Source organism: Falco peregrinus, chromosome 4 (genome assembly GCF_023634155.1).
Source record: "Falco peregrinus isolate bFalPer1 chromosome 4, bFalPer1.pri, whole genome shotgun sequence".
NCBI lineage: Eukaryota > Metazoa > Chordata > Aves > Falconiformes > Falconidae > Falco > Falco peregrinus.
Window position 1 is genome coordinate 47,376,232 of NC_073724.1, and position 20,032 is coordinate 47,396,263.

The following is a 20,032-nucleotide window of genomic DNA, read 5'->3' on the forward strand; positions in this document are numbered from 1 at the left end:
AGGGAATTTTTCTTCCACCTTACATGTTGGAAGTTCTGCACTTAAATCCACTTGATACACATTTTCTAAATGTACCTGCCAACCTTTTTCACTTTACAACATTTGAGATGTGAAAGAAAGTAAGTTTCTCTTTTCTTTGAAGTCTAATATGCTAACGCTTGTTTCCTCTTTCATTAGGTTCAACCAAGTCAACCTGCTGAAGTGAATAATCTGTACTACCAGAACACTTACCAGACACTGTCTTATGGTTCATCATATGGCATTCCATACACTTATGCTGCATATGGATCATCGGAAAACAAGTCTCAAAAAACAGATAATACAGTTCCTTTCAAAACTCCCAGTAATGAGATGACTCCTGTTACTATTGATTTGGTAAAGAAACAGCTTAAAGACAGGTAGGACAGACCATCTTTTTAGACTTAAAGACCTGTCCCCTAGCTTTCTGTTCCTCAGGTGTCTTTTAGTCTCGGTGAGCAAACAAGAGTTTCATCGCTGGAAAAGTACTGACTGGCGCATCCATTAAAAAAAAATAAATGTCAAAACAAAAGTGAAGATGACATTGACACTTGGTTCGAAAGTCTCCTTGGATTGCTTCTCTGGAAGTGAAGCTTTAAATATGAGGCCATTGATCTTGTTGAAGACAGGTCTGAGTTGCATCTTCTGGACACTGCACAGTCTTATAGTCAAGAATTGAAAGGCCAGTGAGGTGTTTAGCTTGTCAAGTTGCATTCTTTTAAACTGTGGATCAGATATTTCCCCTTCAGTAGATAACGAATTTAAATTTTAGTGTATATAGGGGGTTTTTGGTTTAAACGCTGTAATCTGCTTGTCAGGTACACAAAAGGTCCTACTGAATGAACAACCCAATTGCAGTGAGAAATCATTTATAATGAACAATTTGCACTTTACATGTCTTCAAAATTGGTTTGTATGCCATGTCCTTTGTAGTGTCACAGTCTTTGACAGTGAATGAAGTTAGTAGAGGAATAAGACTGCTTTGTATAAGCTGTAGTTCTGGCCCCCCACACCCCTGACTCGCCCACCAAACCTTTCCTTCCAGTTTTACTTAAGAGCCAGCCTTGCACTATTCTAAGTGCAATCAACTCCTGTAAAAGTTTGTGGGAGTGGGCAGTGCAATGCACTCAGAATAGTCTAGCAAATTAATTTAAACCATTACCCTTAATGTTTATGTAGAGAGAGGAGAAAGTGACAAAGTAAAGTTAGAGAATATGTCTTTTCAGTATTTCCCATATATAGACTTGGTACTTGCACTGTCTGTTTAATATCTCAACGGTCTGAAATATACAGACTTCTGGATGTAAATTTGCTATTTATCCATTGCCCTTCAGGTTGGACTCTATGAAAGAATTGCACAAAGCTAATCGGCAGCAATATGAGAAACATCAGCAAAGCCGAGAGGACTCTACCAAGGCAATTGAAAGATTAGAAGGGTCTTCTGGGGGTATTGGTGAACAGTATAAGTTTTTGCAAGAAATGCGAGGGTATGTCCAAGACTTGCTTGAGTGTTTCAGTGAAAAGGTAAGGATGCAAAAACATTCATCTTTTTAACAAAAAAAAAAAAAAAAAAAAAATAGGGACTCTTAGTACATGCCAAACACCACATCTCCCTCTGTTCTTGAAAAAAGTCCCCTGAGAACATACTCATCTAAAGGTTTGGTTATTCGAGGGTTGAAAAGATAACTTTTCGTCATGCTAAACTGGTTATCAGAAACCTCTTTCACAGTGTTAAAGACCACTAACTTTAGATTGCCTAAAAACACTTTAAAAAGCTTATGTGTCATTTTTAAAAAAATATGTCTTTAGGATTTTGGTAGATATTCTGGCATTTCAACTCAGATGCTGCTTTTTACTTGTATTGGATATCAGGTTAACAAAAACAAGGGCTGGATTACAGCATTGCTAATTTCTGGAATGCTTTATGAACACAGTAACAAAGAGTTGTATTTTATGTGTTATTGTAAACTTCCTCCTGCCAGTCAGTTTCACATATTTGGTATTGCTCTGGTGTCTGAAAGAGAGAAGTTTTAAAAAACCGGTGTAGCTGTCTGAAGACACCCAAACTTAAAAATACACTTCTTTCATGTAGTTTGATACTTCTGTATATATCTAACTTGAAACTTAATCTTTGTTTCTTAAGTTATTCATTATGCTTTAATTACTTTGTTGTAAATATAACACGAGCTCCTGAATATATATATTTATTTATATATATATTACATACACACAGGAGCTGTAAAATTAAGATAGCAATACATAGGCTATTTCTTCATTGTCTTTTGACTTGAATACAATAGTATAGTGTCTTCTTCTGTCACAGTTACTTGAGTAGTTGAAACTACTGTTTACCTAGCTTGTTAGGTGCGAGAGAGCATTTGGCTTGCTAATCAGACATTAGTTGTCCAGCATTAGTGGTATTGGAAGAGCCCCATCTTCAGTCTTCTAAGTTGAAGAATAGCTATGTCGTGAACAAACCCAGGAGGTGTGGACCAATTAATTCACCCAGCTAACTGATTAGTTAAAACAATACTGTTCACTGAAGAAGCAGTATTCCTGAGTGTGTTGGAATTAGCTGTTGAGGGGCAGTAAAGGTACTTTTCCTTGCAGCTTTGTTGGTGCTGGTTGCCTAGATGCCTAAATTCCTAGTTAAAGATAACTGTTAATACTCCTTCTCTGAGATAAATTTGTATTCCAGAAGACAAGTTAAATACCTGCATCTCTATTCAATGTTTGGTTTCTAAAGACCTCTTGTTAAATTTCTTTTGTGATAACTATAAGCCATGTCTGGAGGTTGTCTTTGATAGTCCATACTGTCTTGTTCAAATATTTTCTGTAAGCAAATTGGTTTAAAATGCACCATTCTGAGTATAAATGAAGCCTTTTATTCTCCCAGGTTTTGTATAAATCAGGAAAACTTAGTGTTAAGTGATAGTCAAAAAAGTTCAGTTCAGTTTGTAGGAAGGTTATTGACTTATCTAGCTATATTAGTAAATAAATCATTTCCAGCTGTTACACAGCAAATTACTGCTGATAATTTAACAGAGAGTCTTGTTAAAGTTGCTTTCTTACAATATACCTTTGCTTTCCTGGTGGTTGGTCTTTTAAGGGTTCTACACCTGGATACCTGCCTCCCCCTTCCCACCCTCCCCATACCCCACCTGCCATGCCAGTCCATTGAACTTCTAAGATGTGACTTTTATAATCTCATGCTTCTTAGGGGCCTTCACAGAGTTTTGCTGTTTTCAGTTGGAGGCTGCTGCAGTACCTGTATGTACAATGAGTTGCAAAATTAGGAGGTGACATGGTCAGTTTAACAGGAGCATTTCATTTATTGTGATGTCCTATATATTCGTCAGTTCTTTGGCCAGATAATCCATTTTGGAATTCAGTGCTTTCAGTGTGACAGAAGTACTATCAAATTCCAAAACAGTAGCCCACAGGACACTGCCAAGGTTTTCTGAAAAGGAGGTGGGAGGAGGGGACAAAATCAAGAATAAAATCAGTCGGGTTTTGTTTAAATCAAATGATTAAATGCAATAGAATGATGAATTCTTGAGTGTAGAGGTAAACTACCTTCAGCTTTTTTGTAGAACCTGTGGCCCTGACAACTTCATATTTAAATTGTGTGTTTTTATAATGCATAATGTATGTAGTTGTTATGATTATAATATACATAAGCATATAAAATGTGTATCCACATGCATAATAACAGTATTGTGTGTGTATATATGTATGCACACATACATATATGAACACTTATACTAAATACATATATAAAAGCTAGGTCCCTTCCTATCATTTCAAATATGATGCTTTGGTGCTTTATTTTATTAGAACTAGTCATGGTTATTAGTCAAATTCACATTGGTACTGATCTGAATGAGAAAGTGGTTTGGTGAAGAAGCATTAATAGGTTCACAATATATCTGTCCACTCCGAAAGAGTCCATTCCCCTAGAGTTTTCTGGTATGTCTGTTGACTTAGTTTTGGAGAACAAAAAACATCATCATAAATTATACTTTCTTTCCCCTACCATCTTATTTCTGCACCTATTCACCATGCTCCACCCTTTGTGACACCCAGCCAAGCACAATCATTTTGTTTGTATTCTGTTTTGAAGAGATTCTGAATGTTAGAAACACTTTGATCGTTGGTAAGGTGCAGTGGAGAGTATAATGAGGCAGCTATTATGCAAATTTTAGAAACAAGCAATAGAAATGTCAAATTCTCTTATGATTTTTTTTCCATAAATGATAAAACCAATGGAGCAGAAGATGCTTGCATGACTTCCTTCACAAGTAATTAGTGTCAAAATTATGCTTTCTGAGAAGGCTAGAAAGTGTTAACTGTGTCTTTGCATTTTGAATGTAGGAGTATGCAAGGGATCCAGGAAGATTAAATTGTTCCGAGCGTGTCTTTGGCAGCACAGTTAGATGAACTGTTATGTTACCTGCAAAAGCAAATTATCAAAACGCACTGTGTATGTCAGAGGGGGACTGTAGGTCCCCTTGACATCTAAATATTTGGAGGGCTTTCCACTTTTCCTCTTACGCTGTTTACAGCGGAAGTGAAGGAAAATAAACCCCAAACACTGAATTTAAGGTATTGACTAAACAGAATACAGTGAATGAGGGCTGTAACTTTATAGTAGTCAGTGAAATTGTCACTCATCAACCACAATATTGATTATAGAAGAATAACAGCTTGTAAGTCTTTTGTATTTTAAATGGGAAATATTTTGAGTGGATTCATATATCTGAATACATAGCTGGGGGTTTTTTTAATTCTGAGGAAATTATAGAAAGAACTTCTAGGGGTGGTATGGAAAACTTTCATTTAACTTTTCAGTTTTAGAATTCCCTTTATAGACTTAAGAGAAGCAGCTATATTTTCTATGGTAAACTGCAGTAAAGGTAGTATTTTTAAAATTGTTATTTCTGTTTTCAGTATTTGTCTTAAATCCCAAATACACACTTCCAGCACTGGGATATTCCCTCCTCCTGTTTCTCTCTACTCTTCTTTTCTCCAAAAGAAAGTTGTACATGTTTTGAGTTGGTGCAGTGTTGCTTTAACTTTAGTACCTGTAGCCCAGTTTATAGCACAAAGAGCTAATACTTCTTTCCTTTTAATATCTCCTGGTACGTGTGTGTCATTCTCAGATAGCTGAAATGGCCCTGTAGCTATAATTTCATAGTCTTACATTTTACTGGAGGAGATTCATTAATAGCTGCTGAGTCACATTCTAAATTACATCAGGAAACAATTTCTGATTTTTGTCTTTTTGGTTTGACAATCCTGGATGGTAGGCAGCAATGAAATATTTGATTTAAAAGGTTGGAAGACTTGTGGACTAAGCATATGTCTTGGAGGTAAGGAGGATATGGCTTTAAGTGGTTATACCAAAAGGACTTGCCTTTCCTAAGAGATTGTGAAAAAATTCTGTTTTGCATTTGAGTATTTCTAATAATCTACTTGTCCTGGGAAATTAGTTTTTGCAAAAGTGAGCAGTGAATCTGCTATTTAATGTCAGGAAATTCCTAGTCATTACAACATCATATTTTTGTTACAGTTTCTACTGAAATTTAGTCCACTAAAAAAAAAAAAAAAAAAAAAAAAAAAAAAAAGTGGCAGGTCTGATGTGACTTAGGTCTGTATCATTCAAAGATTATACTTAGTGCATAACTGACACAGATTATACAATTTTAACGATAGACTAGAGTAACTTTTTACTGATATGAGTTACCTGTTGGTATAATGTGCTTATACAGTGTTTTATTGCATTGTAGTAATAATGTTTCAGCATATGCTAATAAGAGTTTTAGGAAAACAAATACCTGCTGGCTTCAGGAGGTTAGATTCATGCTTTGTTTTTTCAGTGTATACAGTCAGGTTATTTTCTCATTAAAACACAGAATACTGCTGCATTCTTGTTTAAAGATAGAGGAAGCAATGAGGTCTGAGAATTGTAAGCATTGTCATGCACTTGGTAGGGAAAGCAAAAGTACTTGAAGTAACATTTCACACTCTCTGAAATGGTTGCCTTATTGTGTAGACTCATTCAATCAACAGAAGTTACTTTCAAAATGCTATTGCAATGGTTGAAAGCTGTCAATGTTAAATGCATGCATTTTCTTCACGTTGAAGTTTTTACTGGTCCAAATGATACAGATGGGTAAAAGGAAACAGTTTGTGCTCATAGAAGTACAGTGACAGCATTATGCTTCGGATTAGTACGGTACCCCAGAAACTAAGCACCTGAAGAATTTGATATTACGTAGTGTGTTGTATTTTTACAGGTGCCTCTGATTAACGAACTTGAATCTGCAATGCACCAGCTGTACAAACAGCGAGCTTCCCGCCTTGTCCAAAGACGACAAGATGATATTAAAGATGAATCTTCGGAGTTTTCAAGCCATTCAAGTCAGTCCATCTTGAAGGTTTTTATTATTCATTAAACAACCTTGTTTACTTTGGCTTAATTTAAATGTAAATGTTTATAAAGTATGACTGTGTTAAAGCTTATCCTTATTCGAGATAGGTGGAAGGAAGCTTGGATAAAAGTTCTCTGATCTGTTTTGTTTTAAACTCAAAGCCCCTCTAACTCTGACTTCATCTTTCCATTCTGTTGCTCCTAACTATATTTTCTCTTTCCTAGCACTGAAAATGTGTGCGTGGTGGCAGTGGTAGTAGGGGTAGTATGTGACTCCCAATTTTTCTCTTTATGTTGGGATTTTTTTTTTTTTTTTTAAACCTTGAATCTATAGATTTCTTGTAATATCTACAGTTAACTCTGTAAAAGCCATGAAGTGCTAGGCTAGAGTTGACTTCTATCTAATGCTCTGTTTTGTAGGCAGCATGAGTATTTAATTTCAGCCATTTAACTGGTAGAGCTAAAGAAGAAACTGGTGCCATTGTTAAAAATCAGACTAATAAAGTGACCCTGTATAAAACAGAGCTTAAAATTAGCCAGCTAAAATACCTGCTTACTGTGAGTGTCTGGATGTGGGATTCTCATTGAGGAGTTTTCTTGTGGCGGTTACTCTTCAGTATGTAAAACTTTATAAATGTTAAGTTGGTTGGAAATAAACGTTCCTTCACGGTTTATTCGGCATGTCAAAGGACAGGTAAAATGTCATGTTAATAGTAGCTGCTGTTCTGCTTTGGAGAGTTTCCTATCTTTAAAAATGGCTTTCTTGTCTGTCCTATTAATGACATAAAATCCTATAATAAAAGCAATTTCCTACTCTGTCAGTGTGTCGAGAGATGAAGTTTTGTTAATACCATTAGATAGAACTTAGGGAAGGTGATAAAGCATTACGGCATCAGAGCTGGTCATCCCTTTATGGGATGTTTAGCATACATATTCACTTTAGGGCTTTATTTGAAGCCCTAGGCATCACGTCTGGGCCTTGCAGTTTTACCATGAAAATGCTGTTGTGAGAACTAGAAACCTAACATACTAGAAACATATTTCCTAAAAGCAGCTTAGAATTATTATTTTAGACTGGAATTTTAATGGTGAGGTGGGAATAGTTGTCATTGTGAAGGCTGGGTTTTAAAGAGAGATCTTACTGAGTACCCAGGAGTCTAGAGATTGAATTTCACTGTGTCTAGAAATAGTTCAGTTCTGTCCCTCAAATTATCACAGAAACTAGGAGTTGATGCCAGCCTTTGATTTGATGTGTGTTGCAGACATAGACAGTCTGCTTTTCTTCATAGTGTCTGAACACCAAAGGACTAGAAGTGAATATGTTTATCTGCCAACTTTTGCTTTACTTCTGCATAAAGACAAGTAGCTCAGCTTTGAATAATGTGTTAAAAAATTGCACAAATTATGGCTTCATCTGTTTGTTAAGGCTCTTAGTAGTTCTGGAATAGAATTGGAATGCTGACACAGATCATCATTGATATTTTTAATGATGGATTTGTAAATGGATTTAGTTAGAACATGTAAATTTACTCCTAAAAGTTGGGTAGATTTTTGTTTCAATTTTGATGTTTAGTGGGTGAACTTGAGCATGGCTAACATTCAATCCACTTGTAAAAACTTACCTGAAAAGGATGAATTGGAAACACTGTTGGGTCTGCCTACTGGTTCCTGATCAGCCTCACTGGTTAGCTGTGCTGTTTTCTGTAGTCAGGAGCACCTATAATGAATCACAGCTTAAAAAGAGGAGGGGGCATTATTTCTTCTTCTGTAGATTTTGATGTGTTTTAAACTCTGGGCAATCTAAAGCATACAAACTTAGAAAAGACTGTGACTAGAACTCTGAAATACCATATATTCCTGCTCTGATCACTCTTCTCTGGCTTCTTTTTTGTTAATTTTTTTCTTTCTTTCAAAAGATACATGGTGAATGTGTTTAAGGAGTGCTTTTTGTCTTGGAACATTCAATTTAAGCAATTTCTGTTAAAATTGTTGAACTTTATATAGTTGGGCACCATTGTGAGAGGGACAAGAGTGAAGTATGGTGAAAACTACTTGAAATTTAGGTGGAGGTTTTTCCAGACTCCACTACTTCCTCTTTTAATCTCTACACTTGTGAATTCAGGCTTCTGTGTGCATCTTTATGAAAACTTCGACTTTCTACTTCAAATTACACTTAGTTTAAAGTCGGTAAAAGGCTCTTATGAAACTGCCTGCAATAGTAATCGTAGATAAGCATTTTAATTTTCATCAATGTAATTTTGCAGATAAAGCACTGATGGCACCAAATCTTGAATCTTTTGGACGAGACAGAGTGATCTATCAGGAACAAGTAAAGCGTCGGACTGCGGAAAGAGAGGCTAGAAGGTAGAGTACTGAGACTTTTTGTCTGTTAGGAGTTTTTGCCTACTTGCAGAATACGGTTGTCCTGTGTGACATACTAATGTAAGTAGCAATGTTTGGACCTTTCCTGCAAAGGCAAGAAAACACCTAAGCTGGTGTGCTGAGCAGGGGTATTCTTACGTATCACAGCTTATCATGCAAGTGTACAAAACACAGCACCATTACATGATACCAATTTAAAACCACTAAAAGAAAGTATGGTAAACCCATTCCTTATCTAGTTGGTCTCTGCTGGTTTCTCTTACTTCCATTGTTTGAGGCAACTACATAGTGTTTATACTGTTGATCCTTTTCAGAGCGCGTCGTAGACAAGCAAGAGAGCAAACTGGGAAGATGGCAGATCACCTTGAAGGCCTTTCCAGTGACGATGAGGAAACTTCAACAGATATCACAAACTTCAACATGGAGCGAGGTTAGGAAACCTACTGAAGCTTTATGTAACAAAATACAGAAGATTTGTCAGGGGGTGGGGGTTGGGGGAACCAACCTGATCTAAATGCAGCCCTGTCCATATATTTCTCCATACTTTGGAGAAAGTTTAGGAACCATTCCTTGCTGGATCATCACTGTTACCAAAACAGTCTCTTCAACCAACCTGTTGTGCAGCTTGCAGCTAAGTAAATAGCACATCCTTAGTGAGGTCCTTTTTAATTAATTCAAGCATTCTTCTGCTGGCAAGCAGTAAGCTTTTGCTTCTTCAGTGGATACTAAGTCTTCATTCTCATTTGTAATGTGGTTTATTGTTCTTCAAATATCGTTGTTTTAAATGTGAAATTCTGAAAACCTCAGTGCTTTAGAAACCCTTTTTTGCTTGATAAGAAGCATTTTCTGGAGTTTTGCATAAGCCATCTAGAAATGCAGTGACAAAAGTTCTGTAGACTCTTGCCACAGCCTGGAAAACTTTGCAGATGACGGAACAATGTTGAATGCAAACATTGCGGAAAGACATTGTGGTACTGACTTGATTTGAAATTCATCTCCAGTTTTATGACTGTTTGCTCAAAGTAACCATTATTATGCAATTATGCATAACACTAATTATGCAATAAATGGGGTTGTAGGTTAAGCTAATGCCTCTAAAGCACTGTGAGAACTGCAAGAAACCTGAAATTTGGGGAATTATGGATAGTTTGATGGAACAGTTGTCTTTTACAGCAGCAGCAGTTAAAAGGGAAACAATTCCAGGGATTACTGTGAAAGCAATAGCAAAGAAAGTAAAACATGACTGCAGTAATCCTGTTACCTTCTCATTTTGAACCTGAGTACAGTTATCGTTCTGTCTGATTAAAGATAATTTAATCAGATTAGAAGCAGTGTGGAGAAGGGAGCAGTAACGATCACATACATAGAATTGTTTGTGTTGTATGTAAGGAGGGATTAAACAGTTTTGGACTCTTCCACTAGGGGAATGATGTTGACTTCACAGTATGAGAGCTAGGGGGCATGAAATGAACTGATAGGACAGGTTTAAAATAAACACTTCCCACAGACAGTGGGGGGAATAAATATGCCAAAGTAATAAAAATGCCAAAGTCATTGCTGTAGGTGGTATGAAAGTTCCAAGTATGAACAGATTTAAAAAGCAACTGTCTAGCAGTTGGATCCTTCAGAGTTGTGTTTTCCACACCTTTGGTTGCTGGCTGATTTGCCAAAATTGTGAATGCAGGGAGATTTCTGATAAGCAACTATGTGGGGTTGTTAGGTGCTATAGTTAGTTTTGCTAAGTTAAATTATCTAGATTAAAAATTCACTGTGGCTGAATTGCTTTATGTAACTTGGTACTTTGGTGTGTACAAAAGCCTTTTGTAGGATTTTCATGAGTTTCTGAGTAAGCATCATATTTCTAAAGGGCTTTTTAAATCATTTGTAGCTCTCATGTTAGTCCAGAATCAGCAGTGAGCTATCTGAAACAGAGGGATGCGCTCTGGACCTACGAACTCTTATTTGTAGCTTCTCTTCTTGATCCCAGTGTGAAAAGTGTGTTTATATGACAGTCTCATGTTCCCTCAGCCCTATCTCTACTTGCTGTGTGTACTAGTTGTATACAGGTTACTGTAACTGAACATGTAAGACTCTGGCTGCAGCAAAAGAAAACTGATTAAAGTGGAACTAACCCTGAGAATTAGAAAAGACAAAAGGGTAAATAATACATAGTTTTAGACTGCATAGAATACTAGTACTGTAAATACAAAAAAAATATAAGGAAGGTGCTAAGGGATCTTAATCGTTGCCCAGTGCTAACAGCTGTGTTATGTTCAGCAGTTTAGCATGGTGTCTGCCAGGACCTGCTCTTTTTGAAGTCCTGATTCAGTTGGCTTATCTGTTGCCCTTCTGTACTTCACTTGGATAAGCAAAATTGTGGGATTATTTGGGTTGGAATAGACCTGGAAATCAGCTGTTCCAGACTCCCATGCAGGGCAAGGCCAGCTTTGAAGTTAGTTCTGCACTGAATACAGCCCAATATATCACCAGTCCAGTGTCTGGTAACCGAGTATCATTGTATGGAACATTTAAAAGGAAGACTTATCATAAAAGAGTATATCGGAGAGTACTCATGCTCATGTTCTTATTGCTTTGTATATTTGAGGCAGAAGTAACAGACCTCTTAAAGGTGATGGTTTTTCGGTTTTGTTTATAGGAGTTAATGCCAGTGAGCATCAAAGTCCATCTTGAAAGAGTTATTACAGGGAATAGGTGATTAACTTGCTACTCTTTTTCTCCCGCACCAGATCGTATATTGAAAGAATCCAGCAAAGTTTTTGAAGATGTTTTGGAAAGCTTTTACTCAATTGATTGTATTAAGTCACAGTTTGAAGCTTGGCGGTCAAAGTACTTTGCTTCCTATAAGGATGCTTATATTGGCCTCTGTTTACCAAAGCTGTTTAACCCTTTAATCAGGCTTCAGCTGCTTATCTGGACTCCTTTGGAGGTAAGATCCTTTGTAAGCAACTTCTATGTCTTCTTCTATATAGTGTTCTTTCACGCTTCTGCAGAGCAATGTAAATTGCACTTTTGTATGCTTCTTGTAAATGCGTGTTCTAGGCACGAAATTTAAAATGGGCACCTCTTTTGGGGTGAAGCTTTTCTGGGGAGTTTCTTGACTATTGTGTGTGTTCCCAGCAGGCCAGAGTTCAATTCTGCACATGCTGGTACCTTTTCAGTGAGTGGTATAAACCAAAAAGCCAAACAGTTTCTTATTACGTTTAGGTTTTGAAATACTTAAGAGAAAATTGTGATTTGAGAGATGTAGTTTCTTCAGAAGTGGAACCAAGAAGCTTTTTATCTTACCTACACCTTCATACCCTGCAGAACCCTGGCTGGCAACTTCCAGGTCTTTCTCATAGTACTCATTGTCCAGTTATGAATTAGGGAATGTGGAAAGAGCAGGACAGCATTGTTGCAGCCCAGTATCCCTGGCACATGTTCATTTTCCAGCCTGCATATGTGTGATGACAGGAGTAGCCATCAGGATAAACTGTTTAGGTAACTTTTGAGTCTTCCAACCATTAAGAGCTCTTGAAAGTATTTCTGCTGCAGTCAGGTGCTTATTTTCACTGTACTGGTAGGAATTTAATTTTTCTGCCGTGTTGGCTTCTGGGGAGTGGGTCAAGGCACAGAATGAGTGCAAGTGTATAAGCTTGGTGGTTTTTGGTTGGGTTGGGTTTTTTTGGAAACTAGGCTAATAAGTCATCTTCCCTGTCAAAACTTAGCTCATCTACAGCACCACCTGCAGATGTGTTAATCTATCCTTTTTTCAGAAGTGTTTTTTTCTTAACTACTAAGAGAATATTTGTAGAAGGGGATCTTCTGTCACCTCTGCTGTGATTGCAGAGGAAGGAAGCATGAGCTTTCTTCGGAGAGCATTCAGAGTATTTAATTTGAATAAATGAGGGAAAAATCTATAAAAGGTGTCCTCACTGAATTTAAAACTGGTTTTGTACATTCTTACCCCATGCTATTTCTATGTGAGTTCCCAGGTTGGCAAAACAAAGCTCAAATTAGTTGCAGACATGTTACAGAAGTCTCAAATCTAATTGTTTTCACTACTGTGTTACTGGTCCTGTTAAGCATTTTGTAAAGTTAGAAAAATCAGAAGGCATTCATAAAAAGAGGGTTTTAATCCCGAAGGCGTAATTTTGTAATGCAGTACAAATGATCTATGCTCCTCACTTTTACCCTAATCTCTGGGCCTTTATTTCATTTGGGTGTAATTAGAAGTTAAAATCTGTAGGACAACAGCTGCCAAAAAAGTCTTACTTCTACCATTTTCTTTCATTTCTCAATCAATTTCTAGTGATTGTGTGGTTGTAGAGTTAATTGGTTCATTTGGCTGATTTATGGAAAATTGGCCTTGCCTTCCCATCCTCTCTCAGGTTGTGGGTTGGTTGGGTTGTCCGTATACGCTAATCTGGCCTGTGATGGCATGATTAGTAGTGCCCAGGCAAAGAGGCAGAACATGTTCTTCGCTTCTCGGGAGTCGGGCTTGCTTACGTTTCTGAAGGTGGTAGTACCACTGCTTCAGAAGTAGGGGAGCCAAAGCAGGTGAAGTAATTTTCCCATCCTTGCGTCAGATTAAGATACTGTTTGATCTTAAGGCACTATATCTTGGGGTGGGGTTTTCTTATTATTATTTCTAGTGCAGATGAGTACCTGACACATACACAAAAAGGACTGCATTTTTGAGTTGTTGCTGTGCTCAATTGTTGCCTGCTTAGCATACTTGGTAGAGTGTTTTAAAGTAGTTTTGTTCTGTTTTGTGAGCATATCATACTTGCATATATGATATTTCTTTTTTCTTTTAATGTGTTGACTTCAGATATCTGATTAGGAATCTAACCTCAATTTTTTTACTAGGGCAAGTGTCGAGACTTTGAGACTATGTTGTGGTTTGAATCATTGCTATTTTATGGCTGTGAAGAACAGGAGCAGGTGAAAGATGATGCTGATATTTCACTGTTGCCTACCATTGTAGAGAGAGTTGTTCTTCCTAAATTAACAGGTATAGTCTTAGAAAGAAAATGGGGGAAAAGGGGGAGGTGTGGAAGCTGATGCTTGTTTGCGCTTTCAGATTTTACTGTTTTGTAAATTATTACTTGACTGTCCTCATACCTGTATTTGAGTATTTGCAAAATGGAGTAATTCTCTAATCTCTTACAGTGATTTCTGAAAATATATGGGATCCTTTTTCTACAACACAAACATCTAGAATGGTAGCAATTGTACAGAAACTAGTAGATGGATATCCTTCAGTGGTGAATGCAGAAAACAAAAATACACAAGTAAGTTGTTTTTTCTTAAATACCTTGCATAAGTTAAGGAATTTGGATATATTTTGAATACACTATATTGGAGAATACAGCATACTTAGTGAGAAGCAAGAAATAGAATTTTGCAATTATTTGATGCTCTGCAGCCTGGTTATGGAGAGTCAAGTATGGTGATAAATTAGGAAGAACTCAGTGAAGTCTCCCAAAATAGATGCTAGAGATAAGAGATACCAAATGTACTAGGACTTGTTGGTCTGCAGTTTCACTTTAAAGGGTCAGCTACAAATAGTCAGGCTTGTCTTTTTTCAGATCTTTGTAACCTTTTCAAATGCATTGCCTTGAAATTGGATTGTTTTACTTGCCTTCTATGAGAACCAATGTCATGAGTTCAGGTGCCATAGCATTGCCTTTAGAATAATGGGAGATAGGCCAAAGTGCCCACATATGGGAAAGTTAGCAAAAGATTAAAAATGACAAAAGCCCTGATGTCACAGAAGCTAATCGTGTAGCCAAGCTTAACCATAAAGTAATTCCATTGCCTTCATTTTTTTTTTATTGACAGCATCAAATTTCAGCTCTGTGCTTAAGTCTGTATGCCTTTCACTGTTAGGGTCACAAATGTTCTTTGTCGCTTTGAAAATCAGTTTCTGAATGATTAACTGCTAAGCAGTGCTCTGGACACTTTAAAAAAGAATTTATCTGTTTCAGATGCTTTTAAAGGCATTGTTGCTAAGAATGAGGAGAACACTAGATGATGATGTATTCATGCCCTTATATCCAAAAAAGTAAGTTTGCTTTCAACTATGGTGTTAGAACTTTATTAGCAAGTCGGTGTCTTCTGTCTGTAGTTAACAGGGTTTTTTTCCCAGTATGGCTCACTGGCTGCATACAGGAGATCTTTCTGTTTTTGCGCTGGGAGGATTTAGCAAAACAAGCAGGATGGAAGGGAATATTTATAGAAATGAACTGTGTGTGGGAAGGAGGAAGCCAGCAAACTCCAGACAGAGGTGGTCTTGGTTGCTCATTAAAGAAATCTCTTACTTTCCAGCATCTTAGAAAACAAGAACTCTGGTCCATATTTGTTTTTCCAACGTCAGTTTTGGTCCTCTGTTAAGGTAAGTCAGTAAATCCATCCGGTAAATCTTTGGTCTAAACAGTGTAGCAATAAAATCCTCTTCAAATTTGTGGAAAGTGGTAGATGGAAATTGCATTAACTTTATTTGAAAGAATTTGTATTAGTATTCCTAGTGTTTGATAACACACTGTGCCTTCCTCAAAAGATTGCCAAGTGAAAGCGCCGTCATTTTAACATGTATGTTGTGGGTTTAGTTAGCATACTCAACCCAGGATTTTTTAAATGTTGTTGTATTTGTCAGAATGAAATATGCTGCTTTTATTTCACTTATGTGGGAATGAGAGAGCTTGGGTTTTACAGGTTTTTTTTTAATATGTAGTGTGAGAACCTTCATGAAAATAGCTTGGCCTTGTTTGGAATTCTTGCTGCTACTTGTAAATTAAGAGCATTTGTAATCTGGGTTTAATTGAGACGATAAAGAGTGTGAAAGAAAAAGTCTGTGTGGAATGTGCGATACAGAGTTTGCAGAGAAGCTATGACTGCTGTGGTCATAGTTTCTTCACAGCCTTTTACTAATTCCCAGCTAAACAGGAAAGTGTTGATTGAACTGCAATCTCCGTGATCATGCAAACAGAACTGTTATGCAGAATTTTCTATTTAAATTGCAGCAGTGAGGGGGGCTGTATTCCAAATAGGTTTGCAATCACTTAATTTACCTAAAATATTTGGCATGGAATTCCATGCCAAAAGGGGAAAAAAGTCAACTTTTTATATGCTGTTTAGAGCAAAAAATGCACAAAGCTAACTTTTTAAAATTCTGTTGTTAAAAGTGAAACAGATCACTTAGGGCTTGTGTCTCTTAAAAAAGTGAAATTCCTGCTTCTGGCAGTATCTGAGCCTGAGCAGTTTAGACGTATTGCATTCTATTACAGCTGTTTTATTTTAGGGAAACTTTAAAAATAAAGGTCTCTTGCACTAGCAAGTCAGTTATAGCATCACAGACAAGCAGAAATAGAAGCTGGGAGGCAAGTGCTCATTTACTGTTTCCTGATGATCTGCCTTAACAATAAACTGGCTGTGTTCATTTGTACGAGGCTGGCAGCAGTTCTTCACAGGCCATATGCCAGTGGGGAGCAACAGCTGTACAGTTGGCTTAGCCAGCATGCCCCTGACACTTTTCTGTGTCTCTTGAGTCACTGTGCCGTGGAAATAAGGGTATGCCGACAGCATAGCTGGGGGTTTTATTGACAAGGGGGCTGTGAATTTGTCCCCATATGGCATATGCTAGGCTTCACATTGACGTCAAATTTTGAGAACAAGATGGCTTAAAAATTTCTTTATTTTCTGATTTCTTTTGCAAAACATGAGCAGAGATGAGGTGGTTGTGGTTGTTGTATGAGTATTTGTAACACTCTAGGCGGATACTTCATGGATTCTGAATAGTTTTGAAACTCACAAGGCGTATTTCCACTGCTTACCTTGGCCATGCTGTTGCATTTGAAGAGGCTGTAGAGTGTTTAATCAACTTCCTGGTTTTGGTGTGTTCTAAAATGCTTATTTTCCCTATGTTGTATTTTCAGTTACTAGGAAACTTTCTACAGTGGTATGGAATCCTTTCAAACAAAACTCTCCAGGAACTGTCGATAGATGGTCTGCTAAACAGATACATTCTTATGGCTTTTCAAAACTCTGAGTATGGAGAGGACAGCATTAAAAAAGCTCAAAGTGTAAGTAAAATCAAAAATGTTTAAAATCACTTGTAATCCACAGATTTCAACTGAAGGGAATAATCTAGTTAAAACTTCAGGTTATCTATGAAATTTGGCTTTGATATCTCAAAGTTGTAATGTCGGTGAAAAATAGATATTTATTTTATTTTATTTTTTTTAATACATATTGTGGTTGTTTGACCCTGGCCAAGTGCCAGGTGCCCACCAAAGCCGCTCTGTCACTCACCTCCTCAACCAGACAGGGGAGAAAAAACATAACAAAAGGCTCATGGGTCAAGAGAAGGACAGGGAGATCACTGAGCAATTACCATCACTGGCAAAACGGACTAGACTTGGGGAAAATTAGTTTTAATTTATTACCATTCAAACTGGGGGAAAAAAAACCACCTTCCCCCCCACCCCTCCCCTCTTCCCAGGCTTAACTTAATTCTCGATTTCTCTACCTTCTACCCCAAGTGGTGCAGGAGGATTGGGAATGGGGGTTACAGTCAGTTGTTCACACATTGTTTCTGCTGCTCCTTCCTTCTCGTGCTCTTCCCCTGCTCCAGCATGGGGTCCCTTGCATGGGAGACAGTTCTCCATGAACTTCTCCAGCGTGAGTCCTTCCCATAGGCTGCAGTCCTTCACACACTGCTCCAGCGTGGGTCCCTTCCACAGGGTGTGGTCTTTCAGGAGCCGACTGCTCCAGTGTGGGTCCCCCATGGGGTCACAAGTCCTGCCAGCAAACCTGCTTCAGCGTGGGTTTCCCACAGGTCACAGTCTCCTTTGGGCTTCCACCTGCTCTGGCACGGGGTCCTTCATGGGCTGCAGGTGGAGATCTGCTCCACTGTTGACCTCCATGGGCTGAGGGGACAGCCTGCCTCACCATGGTCTTCACCACGGGCTGCCGGGGAATCTCTGCTCCAGCGCCTGAAGCACCTCCTCCCTTCCTGCTTTTCTTCACTGACCTGGGTGTCTGCAGAGTTGTTGCTCTCACGTAATCTCACTCCTTTCTCTGCTGGCACAGATTTTATTTTTTTCCCCTTCTTAATATGCCATCCCAGAGGTGCCACCACTGGCACTGATGGGCTTGGCCTTGGCCAGGGGTGGGTCCATCTTGGAGCCAGCTGGCATTGGCTCCATCAGACATGGGGGAAGCTTCTGGCATCTACTCACTGAAGCCACCCCTGTAGCCCCCTGCCGCTAACAAAACCTTGCCAAGCAAACCGCTACACATACTAGAGAAGAAGCCCTCTCTGGCTCATAACTGTACATAGTTTAGCTGTAGTTTAGGTTTCAGTGTTTTACTGCTTGAATTTTGGGTTATTTTTTTCCTTATGTTTCTCACTGTTTCACTCAGTTGGGCCTTGTCACTGCAATCTTACATGGCAGAAGTCACAAAACATGGTAGATAACAAAAATTTAAAAGCTATGTTGTTTTTAACTTTCTCTTTCCTGTTATGTCTAGGTAATTGCTTGCTTTCCTAAACAGTGGTTTGCTAATTTGAAAGGAGACAAGACTATTTCTCAGCTAGAAAACTTCTGTAGATACCTTGTTCATCTGGCTGATACAATTTATAGGAACAGCATTGGTTGCTCCGATGTAGAGAAAAGAAATGCAAGGTAACTTAGAATTAATGCAGTTGAAATTCTTGTGCCTTGTGTTATTTTGCTGATGCATGCAAACGCGAGTAAATACCTCCATACTACCGCATGTCTTTTGAAACTTCCTTGAATCCAAACTTTAAAAATGTTACAGCATGGTAGATGGAGAGATTTTTAAGGTGTCTGAAAACAGGAACTGCTGGAAATGTGTAAAACATTCATAAATATATTTTGCAATACTGCTTAGTGTCACTGATTCTGGCAGATTTTGTAGCTACTGGGTTTGGACTGTTCCACCTTGTGAACCTGTTGCCGATTGCTGCATAACGGCTTCTAAATTACAAACTGATTTTGTGTACAGTACAAAAGTTCTGACTTATTTACACAACCAACTAGATGAACCTGTTTTCACCTAGATCGAAGAGTCATTTTACTTGTATCTGGTAACCAGCATAATTAAGAGTTTGGATTAGATGCATAAATGTTCCTGCTGGCCAAGTAACCTGAAATGCTGTGGGTGTATAGTTTTAAGCAGTGATAAACTTGAAAAAAAAAATAATTGTTGCACTGATATGCAGGAGTATAACAAGACTGGAGGATTGTGTATTCCTATGCTGTTGCATGAGAAGGAGGGGTTTTGAGGTCAACAGTTTTGTTGTTCCAGCAAACCTGAAACTTGGAAAGATGAACCCCCTTGCTACCTGCGTTAGTCATTCTTGATAGCTGAAGTTCCTTGAGCCATTACTCTTCAATTATTGAAGCTCTCCAGGGGATTAGATCCTTCTCCCTTTTGTTCTTATGCATAGCACTGAAACAGATACAGAAACTTCCCTTAAACCTTGGCAGAAAAATCTTGGTGAAGAGGTTTGTAATTTTTTTCTGGTATAATTTTTTTTCCAGTTACTATGTTGGTTATTGGACACTTTTCTGCCTTTAGAGTCACTTTTGGCTGTAGCATATGAATCCTGTCCTTTTCAGAGAACACCAAGCTTTGTGCCACACTGGGTTGTGCTCAAACAGCTTTTTATCTGGCCTTAGAACTTTGTGTCCAAAGTATAATAGTGGTGTCACATACCAGTTTAAATTTCCCATGATTCATATTGAAAATAATCTGTTACTCCTTCCTTTCTAAAACCAAAATGCCTAGCCTAGCATGATACTGGAATTGAAATGGAATCGAGAGAGAATCTGGTAGAGATTAAACTTTCTCTATTTTAGTAGCCTGTTTGTAAATTTGAAAGAACTTTCTTCACCTGCTGAAATAATAACCTTTGTAAACTTTTTATTGGAAGAGAAATATCCAATTAATTCTTTTTTCATAGTGAGTTCTAATTTGATTTCTATCTCTTGTCCTCCTGCTTTTTCCTGGCATTTAACAAATCTGTTGCCAGTGTGCCCATTGAGCAGATAAAATAAGTGTGCAGCCAAAATGCTGCTACTTATAACTGAAGAATGTCCTGTCTTTTTATATGAAAAGTAGTACAGTTGTTGAAACAAAATGCATTCATTTCTGCCCAGAGGGAAG

The 20,032-nt window shown here is 37.9% G+C and overlaps 1 protein-coding gene across 2 annotated transcripts in view; it reads left to right on the forward strand.

Annotated features, from left to right (window-relative positions):
* PAXBP1 (PAX3 and PAX7 binding protein 1) overlaps window positions 1-20,032 on the forward strand; it is a 29,271-nt gene that overhangs the window by 7,047 nt on the left and 2,192 nt on the right. For both annotated transcript variants that reach the window (XM_055801532.1, XM_055801533.1), the window contains exons 6-17: window positions 178-398; window positions 1,353-1,542; window positions 6,318-6,441; window positions 8,716-8,815; window positions 9,148-9,263; window positions 11,581-11,780; window positions 13,706-13,850; window positions 14,009-14,130; window positions 14,827-14,903; window positions 15,167-15,233; window positions 16,774-16,920; window positions 18,371-18,525. In XM_055801532.1, the coding sequence (XP_055657507.1) occupies window positions 178-398; window positions 1,353-1,542; window positions 6,318-6,441; window positions 8,716-8,815; window positions 9,148-9,263; window positions 11,581-11,780; window positions 13,706-13,850; window positions 14,009-14,130; window positions 14,827-14,903; window positions 15,167-15,233; window positions 16,774-16,920; window positions 18,371-18,525 (1,664 nt within the window). The remainder of the gene's footprint in view (window positions 1-177; window positions 399-1,352; window positions 1,543-6,317; window positions 6,442-8,715; window positions 8,816-9,147; window positions 9,264-11,580; window positions 11,781-13,705; window positions 13,851-14,008; window positions 14,131-14,826; window positions 14,904-15,166; window positions 15,234-16,773; window positions 16,921-18,370; window positions 18,526-20,032) is intronic.